The sequence below is a fragment of the Pimephales promelas genome, chromosome 2 (genome assembly GCF_988280905.1).
Source record: "Pimephales promelas chromosome 2, fPimPro1.hap1.1, whole genome shotgun sequence".
In the NCBI taxonomy this organism is placed as follows: domain Eukaryota; kingdom Metazoa; phylum Chordata; class Actinopteri; order Cypriniformes; family Leuciscidae; genus Pimephales; species Pimephales promelas.
The window spans coordinates 29,645,810-29,660,867 of NC_142770.1; the positions used below are offsets into that span (position 1 = coordinate 29,645,810).

A 15,058-nucleotide genomic window follows, 5' to 3' on the forward strand; every position below is an offset into this window, starting at 1 on the left:
ATGTCTTCCCATAGAACTATACATTTCTGAAATATGGACATTACTCAGACACTTCTGACAACAGATACCTTTCAGGCATTATTGAGGAGACTCATCTACACATTCATTTGACACCTGAATCACTCCCAGAAACAGCATTGTTATGCTGCTAGCAAATCCTAGGTTTAGTGCCGTACAATATGCAAAGACTGGTATAAGTGTCTTTGACGTAGAAATGCCGTATTGTTTTTTTGTTGTTGTACATGTGTCTGTTTTATGTATGTTGCATGTTATGTCTGTGCCTTCTGAATGGATCAAGAGTCTGGAAGTAAAGTTGATATATGAAATAATATGCATGTGAAAAATGCTATACAAAAATGGGAATGAGGTTTATTAAAACCAATGAGGTTTATTCTCGTGTTACGCATCACGTTTGAGCTTCAGCAAGAACCAATGAGGTTCATTCTCGTGTTACGCATCACGTTTGAGCTTCTGCAAGAACCAATGAGGTTCATTCTCGTTTTACGAAGCACGTTTGAGGTTCACAAGAACCAATGAGGTTCATTCTTGTGTTACACAACATGTAGAGAATCGAGGCGAATCAAACACAACTTAATCAAATTAATCTCTCATGGGATTAATTCACATGGCTTCAACACTCCAAGTTCTGGAGCCCACATTCCAGAGTCACGGAACGACTCCGTGCTGTCTGCAGATAAGGACTTTTATTGCCCCACAGGCCCAAGAGATGGGCACTAAACAGGACGAACGTGTCAATATGGTAATGTTACTAAGACAAATCGGCTCCAAAATGGTGGAACGAGAGGCTCACAACAAAGACCCCTTTGATCCCCTGACAGAGATGTTCCACAGAACACCTTTGCCTCGTCCCCCTTCGAGTTGAACTCTCAGTAACCTTACGGTTGAGATCGAAGATCTCACACATAAAATAATATGAACTCACCACAGAACAATTCTTGGACCTATAACCAATCATAATTCTTGTTGTTCCTACACTTCATGTGTTATTATGCTTAGATCACATAATAATCATGTAATTGTTGTTAACTATTAACTCTTGTAATTGTTATACAACCATTAGAAGTGTGAATGCCTCGTTTGCTCTTAAACGAACCGTATTCTCGTAATTCAAAAGATGGCTTGACTGAAATCTGTCTAAAATGCTTTGTTTTATGATTATAATATATAATCTTAAACTGTGTTCTCTTGTTCTCTGCTAAGTGCTGGAGACCAGGCAGCTCACAGACCATGCATAAATTATGATAAGCAAGAAGTAGATCCGCCTCCAATTGGCCAGAAGTTCCTAGGAGGTTGGACTAGAGTTTAAGTTAAAGATCCGAACAAAGGACCTCATGTTCAGAAGATTTCAGATGATTTTTGATTTTAGATGATTTTAGATTTTTGTTCTGTTCTGTAACTGTTAAGTCCGTGCCTCTCTCTAAAACCAGCAAGAGAGTGTTCTGTTCGTGCTTATCTCTGAAACAAAGAACATGTCCACATGCTTCTACATCGACTAGACCAAATTCGACCAGCAGACGAATAACCCATCAAGATCAGGGTTACAATTCAGCTCAGTCAAGCCATCCGACTCGCCTTGCTTTCATTTCTTTCCTTTATTTCCTTTTTCGTAAAAGTCTCGTTTCAAAGTTAAGTTTGCAACGCGCTTCGAATTGGAAAAGACTCTCATTCGCTTGCTAATCACACGTGACCAGCGGCGAAACTTCCATCCCTGCACTTCAAAGACAACAAACCACGCAACGGACCCGGCCGGGAAACCCCCCCTTCGACGCGACGCAGACAAAGGGAATTCCCTCAGCCACTACAAAGCGCAAGTACTCCAGGCTCTAACTGAACTGGTGCTTTAATGTTAATTGAATAACCTCTCTAAGAAACGAAGGTTCAAATTAATGCTTGGTGGTCCTTTCAGGTTATGTCTTACGTGCATATAGAAAGTTGAAACTTTCTCTCACTCTTTCCAACTCACTCTTTCCCTTTCGCGACTGTATGAATGTGTGTGTGCGTGATTATGTTTAGACCTTAGTTTTGTGCTTAGAATAGCTAATAAAGTCTTGTCCATATATTTGAAAAGATAAATCTTCTTGTGTCGTGTTTGCACATTTAATGTCTTGTACTGTTCGATTTAAAGTTACCTTGCTAAGACATAGTGTTTCACTATAGATTTGGTTATAATTACGGCCCGTTCAAATGAATTCTAAGCGAGTCATTTGCTCGGTTCAGTGATTCGGTTCCATAGATTCATTGCAAATCAATGAATCATTTCCCTTTGAGCTAAATTGGCCTTCGGCCCCCTTAAATACATTTTATGTATATTATTAAATGTTGCATTTGCTACACACAACACGTTTGAGCTTCAGCAAGAACCAATGAGGTTCATTCTCAAAGTTTAAAATCTGTTTATCACATAAAAGTGATCGAGTCTCTTTAGAAAATACATACTAAACCACTTGATTCAATTAGATTGGTTTAATTATCTCTTTTTTAGGGCAACAAAAAGGTAGAAGCAAATACATATTTTCTGACGCCATTATAAATTGCTGAGCCAGTTAAGCTTTTGAGAATTTTCCAAAGACACACAAAAAGATAATGAATAGGGCCCCAAATCTGCATAACTCAGTCATATATCATTTTTTTTCAATATCTTTTTTCACTTAGTAACATTACGATAACTTTTTTATAATGTTAGCAGTTCTTCATGTTTGCAAGTCTCTTTTTCACACCAAAGAAAAGTGTAAGGGCTCTCTCCAGTGGGAACTGTTGAATCTGAAACTCTTTCCACAGTGATTGCACATGAAAGGCTTCTTTCTGGTGTGAGTTGTCTGTTTAAAGATGATTCCTGTCTAGTGAAGCTCCTTCCACACTGATTACATATATAACAGTCTTTCTTTAGTGAATTTTCATGTGGGAATTGAGGGTTACTTTAAATCTGAAACTCTGTCCACACTGTTGGCAGGTGAAAGGCATCTCTCCAGTGTGAATTCTCACGTGGACTTTAAGGCTTTTGTTTTGAGTGAACGTTTTTCCACACTGTTGGCAGGCGAACAGCTTCTCTCCAGTGTGAGTTATCATGTGGACTTTAAGGCTTTTGTTTTGAGTGAACGATTTTCCACACTGTTGGCAAGTGTAAGGCTTCTCTCCAGTGTGAGTTCTCATGTGGTTTTTAAGGTCTCCATTATGAGTGAAACTCTTTCCACACTGTTGACAGGTGTAAGGCTTCTCTCCAGTGTGAATTCTCATGTGGCCTTTAAGATGTACTTTTTGAGTGAAGCTCTTTCCACACAGTATGCAGGTGAAATCCTTCTCTCCAGTGTGACTTCTCATGTGGACTTTAAGATGTCCTTTATCAGAGAAACTTTTTCCACACAGTATGCAGGTGAAAGGCTTCTCTCCAGTGTGAATTAACATGTGTCTTTTAAGGTGTCCCTTTCCAGAGAAACCTTTTCCACACTGTTGGCAGGTTAAAGGGATCTCTTTAGTGTGAACTCTCATGTGGACTTTAAGTCTTTCATTGTGAGTGAAACTCTTTTCACACTGTTGGCAGGTGAAAGGCTTCTCTCCAGTGTGAGTTCTCATGTGGATTTTTAGACTCCATTTTTCATTGAAACTCTTTCCACACTGAGAACAGGTGAAATATCTAGTTCCTGTCTTCTGAGCTGTTTTTCGTGTGGAAGTCTTTTTAGTTTGTGAGCAACTAAAATATTTTTCTTTTGTTAGGTCTTCATGATCTTTCTCTTCCTTCTCATTCAATACTTGACTTTCCATTTTCAGTGGCATCAGGCCTAAAGTGAACAGAGACGCGTACAAGATAATTCCAGTTTAATGAGATTACACGACACATATAGCAACATTTATACCAATGGTTCACAAAGTGGTTCCAAACTTCCCCCAAAAAACATTTCCAGAGTTCATCATAATATTCCACAAGAATAAAGTTTTTTTTGATCACCAAATCTATATTTAGGCATTATAATTATGGCATATTAAAAAGTTAAGGAAGTTCAAAACTTTATTTTTAACATTAAATCAAATATACTGTACTTAATAATTATTATTTTTTTATAAAATATGTATTTTACAAAATATTTTTATTATAAAATTACTATTGAATCAAAGCCATTTATCTAACTAAGTTGTGTTCCAACTTTGAAGTTGATATCACAAAAATTGAAGTTCCCGTGATTTTGTTTAGGCATATCAAAAATAGCCACCGGGTGACTTGCATTCCATTTAATTTAATTATTAAATAGTTAATTAAATTGAAATTAAAAAACTTCAAGTGAAATTAAAAATCACTTCTGTCACAAAATATGAAACCTTGAGACCCAACCTTTTTTAATCTTGACAAAACACATTGTCAGAAAGGTCTTTGATCATACATTATAAAACATAACGATGCCCAAAAGGTGAGGAGCCCATTAAAATAATTTAGAGTACCGTTTCTATGGTAACACAACATCTAATTTCAAAACGGGTTTCACAGGCTGAATCTTGAGTTCGTAAGAAGACATATAATTTGTCAATATTAGATCAGGTGAAGAATGAGATAATTGTTTTAAAGGGGTCATATAATGGCACATGCACTTGATTGATTGTGCTGCAATGTGTGTTGCCAGTGCCTGTACAAAACCATAATTTAATGATAAAGATCCACCCAGTGGTTTTGTTCTAATCTCCTTTGTTTCAACACAGACCCGCCCTGAGCGAGCCGTCATCATAGACTATAGTCCGCCATTGTTGATACACTGGAGCAGAATGGCGTCTAAGCGACTGTGTTGTTCTGTTCTTGGGTGCAATAACAAACAGAAATCATTCTGATGTTCCTAAATTTGAACCGCTGAAGACGCAGTGGCTGAGTTTTGTTTTCGAAGGGAATATTCCCCACGATCAACGTCAACACTTTCAAGTTTGTGCGAATCTTTTCTCACCAGACTTCTTTATAAACGAGGATCAGTATAAAACTGGTTTTACTAAGAAGCTGCTCCTGAAAAAATAATCGGTACCAACTATATGTTCCCTCTGCACCTAAAGTTTTATTAATCTTTATATTAATCTTTGCAAATTGCGGGAAAAAAGTTTTTCATGACCATTAGTTGTAACGTCAATATGTCAATGAACTAACCTATACACCACTAAAAACACAGCGTTCGTATCTCACAACTCTACTCTGCCAGTGCATACAAAGATGGGTCAAAATAACATTACGTTAACCAACCATTCAGAAACGTCCTCAACCCTTAAGTGTCGAACTTCTTTGCGGCCGTCATCTTGTTCTGATGCGACTCCGGTTCAAATTGATACGGTTGCACAGATGTTTGTCACAGATGAGACTCCCGCTGCCATTCTCTCTCCAAATATCCCTCAACTGTTGTCATGGCAACACTCCACGTGCGCTGTGTCTAAACACCGCAGAACAGGTTTATTATTTAAAGAGCATATTGCAGGTAAAAAAAAATCTTATTTTGATTAACCTTGAAAATACCATATGAAAAGTTAATGCAGAATTTAAAATGTCTTAAAACAATATAATGGCACTAATTTAGTAGATAAAGTAAGCGTTTCTTGGACTTGGACGGCTTTTTTTTCCAACATTGCGTCATTTTACGTCATATCAGGGAGCCTCAGCCTCGGCTCAGTGAAGAGTATGCTGGTATTCAGTGAGAGCTGGCGTCAGTCAGTGTGCTTTTTTGTATTTTAATGTATCATTGTCATGGTAAATTATTGTGTTTGTGGAGGCTGCAAAAACTCCAGCCTGTCAGGACTTCAAGATCGAGTCCACAAGTTTCAATTACAAGAAAAGGGCCAGTGCTATAGCCTTTCTTTTGTTCCTGGTGCGGTTTGTGCAGGTGAAGAGACGGGATTTCTCTTCCGCATTGGCTTCGGAAAATGCGGGCAAGTGCAGCGTTCACTTCAGATCATCAAATGAAAAAATCCACTAAAAAAAATCCATATCGGTCGATCCCTAATACTCAAGTATAGTTTTTTATACATTTAAAGGGTTAGTTCACCCAAAAATGAAAATTAAGTCATTAAGTACTCACCCCAATGCTGTACCAACCCCGTAAGACCTTCGTTCGTCTTCGGAACACAAATGAAGATATTTTGATTAAATTTGAGAGCTGGATCACTCCTCTATAGACTTCCTAAGGGACTAGCACTTGACAGCCCATAAAGTCATTAAAGAAAATGTTTAAATATTCCATGTGCCTACAGCGGCTCAATTATAAGTTTATCAAGCGACGAGAATACTTTTTATGCGAAAAAAAACAAACAAACATAAATAACGACTTTATTCGACTATTCAATTACTTCCTTATGGGCCTTGAGACGAGAATTGAAGAGATTTCCAGAACGCATGCGCGAGAACTGAGATGAGGACGTTCTACTTCGACTACTTCTTGTTACCGGCTGCTTACCGCTAGTATTACCGCCCCCTACCGTATAAGATGACGTGCTGATATAGCTGGAAGCTCAAAACTTTCTGTTTACAAGCAGAGGAAGACGCGCGCTGTACATACGAATAAAGCGCTGTACATATGAATACGAATAATAATTTCAATTACCGTATTTTCCGCACTATAAGGCGCACTTAAAAGCCTTTAATCTTCTCAAATACGACAGTGCTGTGTGCCTTACAATCCGGAGTGCCTTATATATGGATCATCATCTTATACGGTAGGGGGCGGTAATACACCTAAGCGGTGAGCAGCCGGTAACAAGAAGTAGTCGAAGAAGAACGTCCTCAGCTCAGTTCTCGCGCATGCATTCTGGAAATCTCTTCAATTCTCGTCTCAAGGCCCATAAGGAAGTAATGGAATAGTCGAATAAAGTCCTTATTTATGTTTTTTTTTTTCGCACAAAAAGTAGTCTCGTCGCTTGATAAACTTATAATTGAGCCGCTGTAGGCACATGGGATATTTAAACATTTTCTTTAATGACTTTATGGGCCATCAAGTGCTAGTCCCTTAGGAAGTCTATGGAGGAATGATCCAGCTCTCAAATTTAATCAAAAATATCTTCATTTGTGTTCCGAAGATGAACAAAGGTCTTACGGGGTTGGTACAGCATGAGGGTGAGTAATTAATGACTCAATTTTCATTTTTGGGTGAACTAACCCTTTAATAGTGTAAATCTACCCTAAACATACTAATGTCTGCTGGCCTGTTATAGGATCATAATAATCTGTACAGTATTGTGAGCACAGTGTATATCGTTAGCGAGCTCGCGTGTATATCTATAAGCACGTCTCTCACCAAAAGACACCTGTCCAGGGGCCTCATTTATAAACGTTGCGTACGCACAAAAGAAGACGTTGGCCACTCTCTACGCAATAGTTGGTATTTATAAGAAGCAAACTTGACGGTAAAATGTGCGGTGCTTCACGCCAGCTCTGACCCAGGTGTACGCACAAAAACGGGTGAAATGAGAAATGGCGAGACCGTCGGCAGTTGGAAAAAAACACCTGAAAGCGTGTGAAACTGTAGACGGTTGTGTAAAATAAATGGCAATACTGCCTCTCATAAATAACACGAAGACTTCACAAAGCAAGTCTTACAATTAACAGCCTACACGAACACCCGTTTGATCGATCTGTAACAGAAATGCAAATTAACACGCATTTCCAAAAAAGAAAGAAATATGTTCTTCAATATTATTGGCATAATTCATCCTCATAAATAAGATGGTTAACAGAACGAAATAATGTACAAAACTTATATTCTCGCCAATATGTCCGTCTAACGGAGCAGATATAGCAATTAGGTCGTCAGTCAGATAGATAGATAATTAGGGAGATATATAGCCTAGATAGATCGATAAATAGATGTATTATTTGTCCACTGGGGAAAGTTGTTTTCATCATAAAAATATCTTCATCAGCTCCGGAATCATGGTATTCGTGAATATGCCTATAGATTGTTTTATTTTTGATAAAATAACGTATGACGTATGTCTCAACCATTCAGAAAGCTGCAAGAAATTACATTTGTGCTGAACTATTTCTCACATTTAGATTATAAGCGACATCCGTAGCTTGTCAGATGCAGAATTAAATGGATGTAAATAAAATGCCCCATCACAATGCGTATAATGGCGCACAATGGCTGATCTTGCGCTCTTAGATGTGGCGATTAAATGGAAGGATTCGGAGTGAACGCATCTTCACAACAAAAGGTGTGGAAAAAATATATAATTTATTCAAGAATTCCCTCATTGTGCAGTTTATTTCAGTTAGGACAATCTTGATTTCACCCCACTCCTTGGCCCTCTCTAATTGAATTAATGACTAAACGCTTTTTTGCCTCGACTTTGATGTCCGACCATTTCTTTTGTATTTCGGCCACAGTCCGAGGTTGTATCAGCATTTAGCATTTAGGTTGTGAGCACCACCTCGCCAACGATAACTTCTACTTCACATTGAGTGAAGTTACGTTTTTTTTTTTTTTTTAATTCCTCTCTGTGTTTAACATGATTTTGCAATTGATAAATATTAACTTGTGGGCATTTCACAGACCATTTATGGGCAACTATGGGCATGACATGAAGCCGCAAAAGCTGCGCTACATTTAGAATTGATTGTGATTTATTAAGGGAAAAATGCGTAGGAAGTGCGTGCGCACGGTTTTATAAATCCGAATATTTCTGTGCGTACGCACGTCCTATGTTTTATCCGTACGCCACTTCTGATGCAAATCCTACGCAAAGTTTTATAAATGAGGCCCCTGTTCTCCACTGGTTCTCCTCACATCACAGCTCAATTTTTCTCTGACCGTTCTGTCTGAAATGTCATTGCGACCCATTGTTTTCCTGTTGCGTGAATCGACCGCTCTTCCGCTCGTTGCGTCACGACCGCCACGCCCATTTTCAGACGCGGAAGTAAAATTCTCTCACAAAAACGACTCCAGAAGCTTCTGTAGCAAGTATATTTTAAAGAAAATCTTGTTTTTCTATGCATTGACTCGTTGGGTCCTCTAACCTGCAATATGCCCTTTAAAGACATGCACTGAAACGGCGTGCTGAAAACAGAGCTGATTTTGACCATGTAAAATTAGTGTTTTCTTAAAATACTAATGAGAATTTTGAATAAAAGTACATTAGAAAGATTTCATTTAGACCCTTAACATTCATAGTAACTTGTAAAAAAATGGCAGTATATGACCCCTTTAGACATACAGTGGCAGTAACAGTTAACAGATTAATGACATGGTCCTTTTTGTATACCGTAATCAGGCAACGTATCTCAGGAGACAGAACTCATAAAATCCAAAATATATCACATTTTTAAAAATTCTTTTGGATATGTTTTATCTAAGTCCAGATGATATAAAAAAAATTAATTACATTTTTTTTTTTTTTTTGCTTAGCATTTTCCACTCTTGCCTGTTTAAATGTGTTGGTTCACCCAAAAATGAAATTTCTGTCATTAATACAGAGAAAGGTAGTAAATAAATCGTTAAAGGTGATCCATGTGAGAGTATAGAGTTGGTTGTACTCTTCAACAACAATTTAAATATTTGTAGAAATAAGACAGTTTGCTGATTGCAGTAATGAGACAATTGCAATTCGCCAGTTTCACAAATAATTTTACTATATTTTAGGGCTGTAACAGTAACATGATGGTTCGGTATAGCAGGGAAGGAAAGTAAAAATAAAATAGCTTATTTTTCTGATTTTTTTTAAACAAAGGTTTATTAAATACATTGCGTCTCTTAAAAAAATAATCAATTATAATTAACATTTAAATCTATCTCAGCTAATGCTATAAAATATATACAGAAAGCAATTTATTGCACATTACTGCTATAATATGTATGGTTACAATTAACAACAGAGATTGAACAGACAATTAACAAGCTATTCAGTTGATATTTAAATAAATTTAAAGTGAGCATGAGGCAGGTTTAGTATTCAATTTAAAATCGATTTATATAATTATTTTTCTACTCCAAATCATTTTTTAAAATATAATCATTTACACAGTTACTCTCTTAAGATCTCAATATGTCTGTCCACATGAGGTAAGCCGCTCCATGTCAAACAAAACCACTTTTAATGAGGATCAAATGACTGAGATCAGCTTTGAGAATAAAACTGACCTGTTTTTTCCTCAGTTTCTTCTTGTTTCACACTGAATGTTTCTTCAATCCTTGAGTCTTCACTCTCCTCTTTAATAATAACAATCTTTATGTCTTCATTCTCCTCTTTAATATAAGCCATCTTTATTAAATTGTGTCGCATGGATCTCTGCCGCTTCACCAGAAGGGTTTCTGCACACTTCGTCCTATTCAAGATGGGAATTATTAACAGAAAGAAAAAACACTCGAGTTTCTAAATCAGATCTAGTTCAATTCCCTGGTAAGAGTCAGTCGGAGAGAGAGAGAATGGGCTTAAGTCACACAAACCTTTCCTCTTCAGCCGAATCACAAAAGATGCAGCGCAGCCTTATGACGTCATACCAACAGACCAAAATAAAAGTCCTGTTCACACGCTGAAATCACAGACGTGCATAGAAATTGACATGCAAATATAAAACCTTTGTTTGCGTTTTATTCGGTTTTGAAAGTTTGGTGAAATACATATTTAAATGTAAAGTATAAAAAATTATTTAAAAGGTGAATGAGGAGATAATTTCCAAGTATTGTTAATTTTAATACATTTAAAAATATACAAAAAATGGACAAAAAAAATATATTTGCTCAAATATATTTCAAAATATATTTTCTACAAATACATTTTTGGGCCATTTTTTATATTTATTTATTTATTTTTAAAACATAAAAATATACTTTGGCCTGCATACATTTCAGTCCAAAAAAAATACATTCACAATGTCACATTTGAATAAAATCTTTATTTGCTGTAAATATATAACAAAAATTAGCTTTTTTTTTTTTTCAAGCATTCTTCATTCCCCAAGCTTGGAATTCACCCAAAGCTCCTCTGGACACATTGGGAAACCTCTTCTTGACTGCCACTGTGAGAGACAAAAATTACATGTATAATAACATTTGAGAGATTTCTGTCCCTCCATTGATGCGTATTTTGCCACTGCCTATGTTAATGGCGGCCGGGTGTCCACTGGCGTGCTTAACAAAGAGCGAGTATTTTCAATTCATTTATATGGAAGTTGAGATTTACGCTCAAGAACTTCCATATGAATGAATTGAAAATGCTCGCTCTGCTTCGTGCCAGCTAGTGACACCCGGCCGTTATTAACAAATGTAAAAAGTAATGTCCGAAATTCATTCATATAGATGGTTTAATGGTTGTGATGTAGATTCAAATACAAATGTATCTACTCAAACAGTATGTGATAATTCGGACGCACTGCAAGTCTTGATTTACCAAATATGACTCCCATGGTTTCCTTGTCACAGGCACTTCTTCTCTCGGAACTACCGCCAGTTTTACTCTTTCCCCCTACAAAAGACAATAGATGATACATGAACATTTGAATAGGGTACAGAGGACAATTGTTGACAATTGTTGAGGACAACCACAATTGTCTTCTGATTAGATTTCTACTCAGATTAATATCTAAGAAATTTACTTGGCCTTTGAAACAGTCTACCTTTCAAATTGCTCGGGATCAGATCCTCTAGTGGGAAGGCGGCCATTAAAAGAACACGGACCATTGAAGTGGCTGTTTGGGCCTGCAGGGCAGAAGTCCATTGATGCTTTAGGATTTTTATGCCCGTACCATGTGCTAAGTCCACCTGTGGTTGTGATCACTGTAAATTATTTAGCAATTTCACCCATCACAGAAATGCTTAACAAATCTATGCCTAAGTCCTAAATAAATGCCTAAATCTTCAGTAAAAAGTACTTAGTTAGCTGGAACACTAAAAAAGATAAAATAAAAATAAAACCAAAATGAAAGTCAACATTGTTATAACAGACAGACTGTTGCTGGTAAACTATAAAGAAAAGGAGGAAGTGCTTAGCTACAAACCTTTACACACTTTATTAAAAAATCAACAAAGCAGTGACTCGTAACTGCACCATGTATTTTGGCAACGCAAAAACTAAATACTTACTTCACTAGCAGACAAAGAACCACTGGATGTAGCAAATATTTTGCTGTTATGCTGAGGAAAATAAGGCACACAAAAATGAGAAAACAAAGGTGAGTAAATGATGAGATTTATTAATTTTAGGTAAACTATTGTTTATCTACCACAGTCGTGTTCAAATAACTCGGATGCTATGAATAATGTTCCTGACTTGACAAACTATATTTGAAATGTAAAAAATGAAATAAAAACAATAGTTAAAATGCATAACTTACATGAAGGACATCTGCATTTGATGGCACAGGCTAAAATGAATATAGTAAAAATGGATATGTTAGCAATAGTACTGGACAATTGTTTACAATACAAGTTTATCTAGTAATCTATGTAACTGGCTCTTCTAGCAGGATAATTATACCATAAAATACATAGATTTAATATATAGCATAGTAGTTTGCATGTAGCTGTGGTATGATGTACAACTTGTTCTGTTGTAATTTCTTTCCAATTATTTTAATAAATGTCAAAATCTATTAGAAAAGTCACTATTTCAATAGCTATGTTTAAAAAAAATCTATTAGGAAAGTCAATATTTCAATAGCTATGCTTAGCATGTGGCACAGACTTTACAGAAAAAGCTGCTAATACTTACTTTAAGAGCAAATGAAACATGAGATGGAGTCTTTGACATCTGTAACTTAAGGAAAAAATTAATGTATTTAATTCAGAATCAGAAAAACAGGAAAACATTTACATAGCAGTTGAGATTCTGTGTACAAGTACAATCAGGACCATCCCAAGCATGGGGTGGAGTGGGGGATACTGTCGGGCAGTGCAAGTTACTGTAGTATAACCACCCCGTCCATTCGAGTAGCCTACAATGTACAAGTAGAAATAAGAAGGCAGAAATATTACTGAGCAACTCTAAAGGTCTTTAAAAGTTTTATTTAGGCAAGAAAATGTGGAGCATTGTAAAATAAATTAAGGCATAACTGTGGTCTCCCATTGTCATGAGATAAAATAATGCTGAGATAAAGGCTAATGACTGTAGCATGTCACAACACCGCCCTCCTGATAATGTTAACCGTTACATTAAAAAAAATTTCACTGACTTGTTAAGTCTACAAGCATATCCAGAATAATAAAGTAATAATATATTCACACAAGTAATAATGATATACAGTATAAGAGTATAGGAGGATAATAGATAAGTTATCTGCCATCTTGATTATGAAGGCCTCGATCCGCCCACCCAACTTTCGGCTCTTTGACGCCACTCCAGCAAGTAAACTTCCTTTTCTTCCATACCCGCTGAGTGTTCATACTCATCAAATCCTCTTATTAGTTTAGTCCCTGATAGCAAACTGACATTGAATCAACGTGGAAACATGACATCGAAACAACGTTGATCTGGCATTGTTTTGCCTTCGAATTAACGTTGAACCAACATCAGACGCGTTATTCTTTCAAAACTAACGGAAAATCAAATCAACTAGAAATCAACGTTGTTTCAACGAAGCAAACCAATTTTCGATTTTCATTTAGCTTTGAAGAATGCCGCGTCTGACGTTGGTTCAACGTTAATTCGATGAGAAAAACAATGTCAGATCAACGTTGTTTCGATGTCATGAGAGAAGTCGTTTCCACGTTAATTCAATGTCAGTTTGCTGTCTGGGGTAGGCAGAATTGAGACTTTTCCATCATCCACCTACTTAATTGCGAACATAATCGCCTCGCACCGTCTACAGGCTGCAGTCATTGTGACTCCACTGACACGGGCGCCTCAGGCAACGTTTTTTTTATGACGTCAATGTTGCTTTTTTAAATGAACTGAATTATTGATTTTTTTATTGTATTTAAAATGTATAAAAACTTACATAAAAAAATGTTTTAGGATTCTTTTAAATATACTTTTTTAACCCATTAAAACCGGATCACACATCTGTGTGTGTTTACCTTTGAGACCGGATCGCGCATCTGTGCGTTGTGACCTTTAAGCCCGGCAAACGCACCTGCGTCATTTTTGAGTGGTGTCGTCTTTTCAAGGCACATGGCCAATTATATGCACTGTGATTGGCTGACATATTCATGAGGTGAGTGACAGAGATGCTTAGGGATTTTTTTTTAAACTCTTATTGATTAGTAAAATGCTTTGTGATTGGTCGAAATAAGCCTACACGTAGAGTAAAGGCCAATTTATACTTCTGCGTCGAGGGTACGCCGTAATGTACGGCGTTGGCTACGCACGTAGGCGACGCCGTTGTGAGCATTTATACTTCTGCGTTCAGGTCTTGGTTGCTCTGCAGTACTGCTCCGAAACGCTAGTTGGCGGCGGAGGGTTTTAATGTTCCACTGTGTTTAGATTCCTCACGGCTAGGTTACGACAAGCAATATCGACTGAAAGAGAGCTGATCATGTTGGAGTTGGAGCTTATTGAGGTGGAAAAACAGTATTACTAAAACTGAAAGGCAGAAATGACAGAAGACGTCGGAGGAGATGGTACGTGTGGAAATCATAGACAGTGGTGGAAATGCGTGAGAAGGTACGTGCGGAAATGCGTAGGAGGAAATGCGATGCTACCAAGCCGACCAATCACCGATCTGCGACGTGTAGTTACATTTTTGAAGAGGTGCGCGTCAGGCGACGGCGAAGGGTACGCGGTATGGGACGCGTCTGTGCGTATGCTACGCCGTCCCTACTGCGCGCACCCTACGCAGAAGTATAAATTGGCCTTTAGTTTAAACACCGTGCTAGCGATCCGTCATGACTGACTCAAGTGATATTGTGATAGTGATATTGATGAATTTATGGAGGACGACACAGGACCAGACGATATACCAGATGATTTAGATGTATCGCGTAGATAGAGAGCAGTGGCTCTTAGCGATGTTTCAAGAGGATGAGGAGGATATGCGCGATTTCGTTGGCTTCCAAGAAGAATGGAAGACTGACAACTTTCACTCTCGTGAGAAGATCCCGTATAACCGCGAACCAGGCATCAAGATAGAGCTTCCAGATGTTGTTACACCGAT

At 37.4% G+C, this 15,058-nt stretch overlaps 1 protein-coding gene and 2 long non-coding RNA genes across 3 annotated transcripts; all 3 read right to left on the reverse strand.

The window, feature by feature from the left end:
• Window positions 1–2,469: 2,469 nt before the first annotated feature.
• On the reverse strand, window positions 2,470–10,409 carry LOC120480268 (uncharacterized). The gene is made up of 2 exons (XM_039673301.2): window positions 10,110–10,409; window positions 2,470–3,797 (listed from the first exon to the last, which is right to left on the reverse strand). The coding sequence occupies exons 1-2, from the start codon at window positions 10,249–10,251 to the stop codon at window positions 2,905–2,907; spliced, it is 1,035 nt and encodes a 344-aa protein (XP_039529235.2). The 5' UTR covers window positions 10,252–10,409; the 3' UTR covers window positions 2,470–2,904.
• A 446-nt stretch (window positions 10,410–10,855) lies between these two features.
• LOC120461498 (uncharacterized) lies at window positions 10,856–11,831 on the reverse strand. The gene is made up of 3 exons (XR_005618178.2): window positions 11,585–11,831; window positions 11,359–11,433; window positions 10,856–10,987 (listed from the first exon to the last, which is right to left on the reverse strand). It is a non-coding gene; the product is annotated as an uncharacterized LOC120461498 (long non-coding RNA).
• Window positions 11,832–12,050: 219 nt separating this feature from the next.
• On the reverse strand, window positions 12,051–12,829 carry LOC148997143 (uncharacterized). The gene is made up of 3 exons (XR_016146014.1): window positions 12,679–12,829; window positions 12,302–12,331; window positions 12,051–12,101 (listed from the first exon to the last, which is right to left on the reverse strand). It is a non-coding gene; the product is annotated as an uncharacterized LOC148997143 (long non-coding RNA).
• Window positions 12,830–15,058: the final 2,229 nt, after the last annotated feature.

Coding starts and splice junctions, on each gene's coding strand:
- LOC120480268 (XM_039673301.2), bottom strand. CDS start 10,251: ATGCGACACAATTTAATAAAGATGGCTTATATTAAAGAGGAGAATGAA. Junction 3,798..10,109: donor AGAAACTGAGGAAAAAACAG/GTCAGTTTTATT, acceptor TGTTCACTTTAG/GCCTGATGCCACTGAAAATG.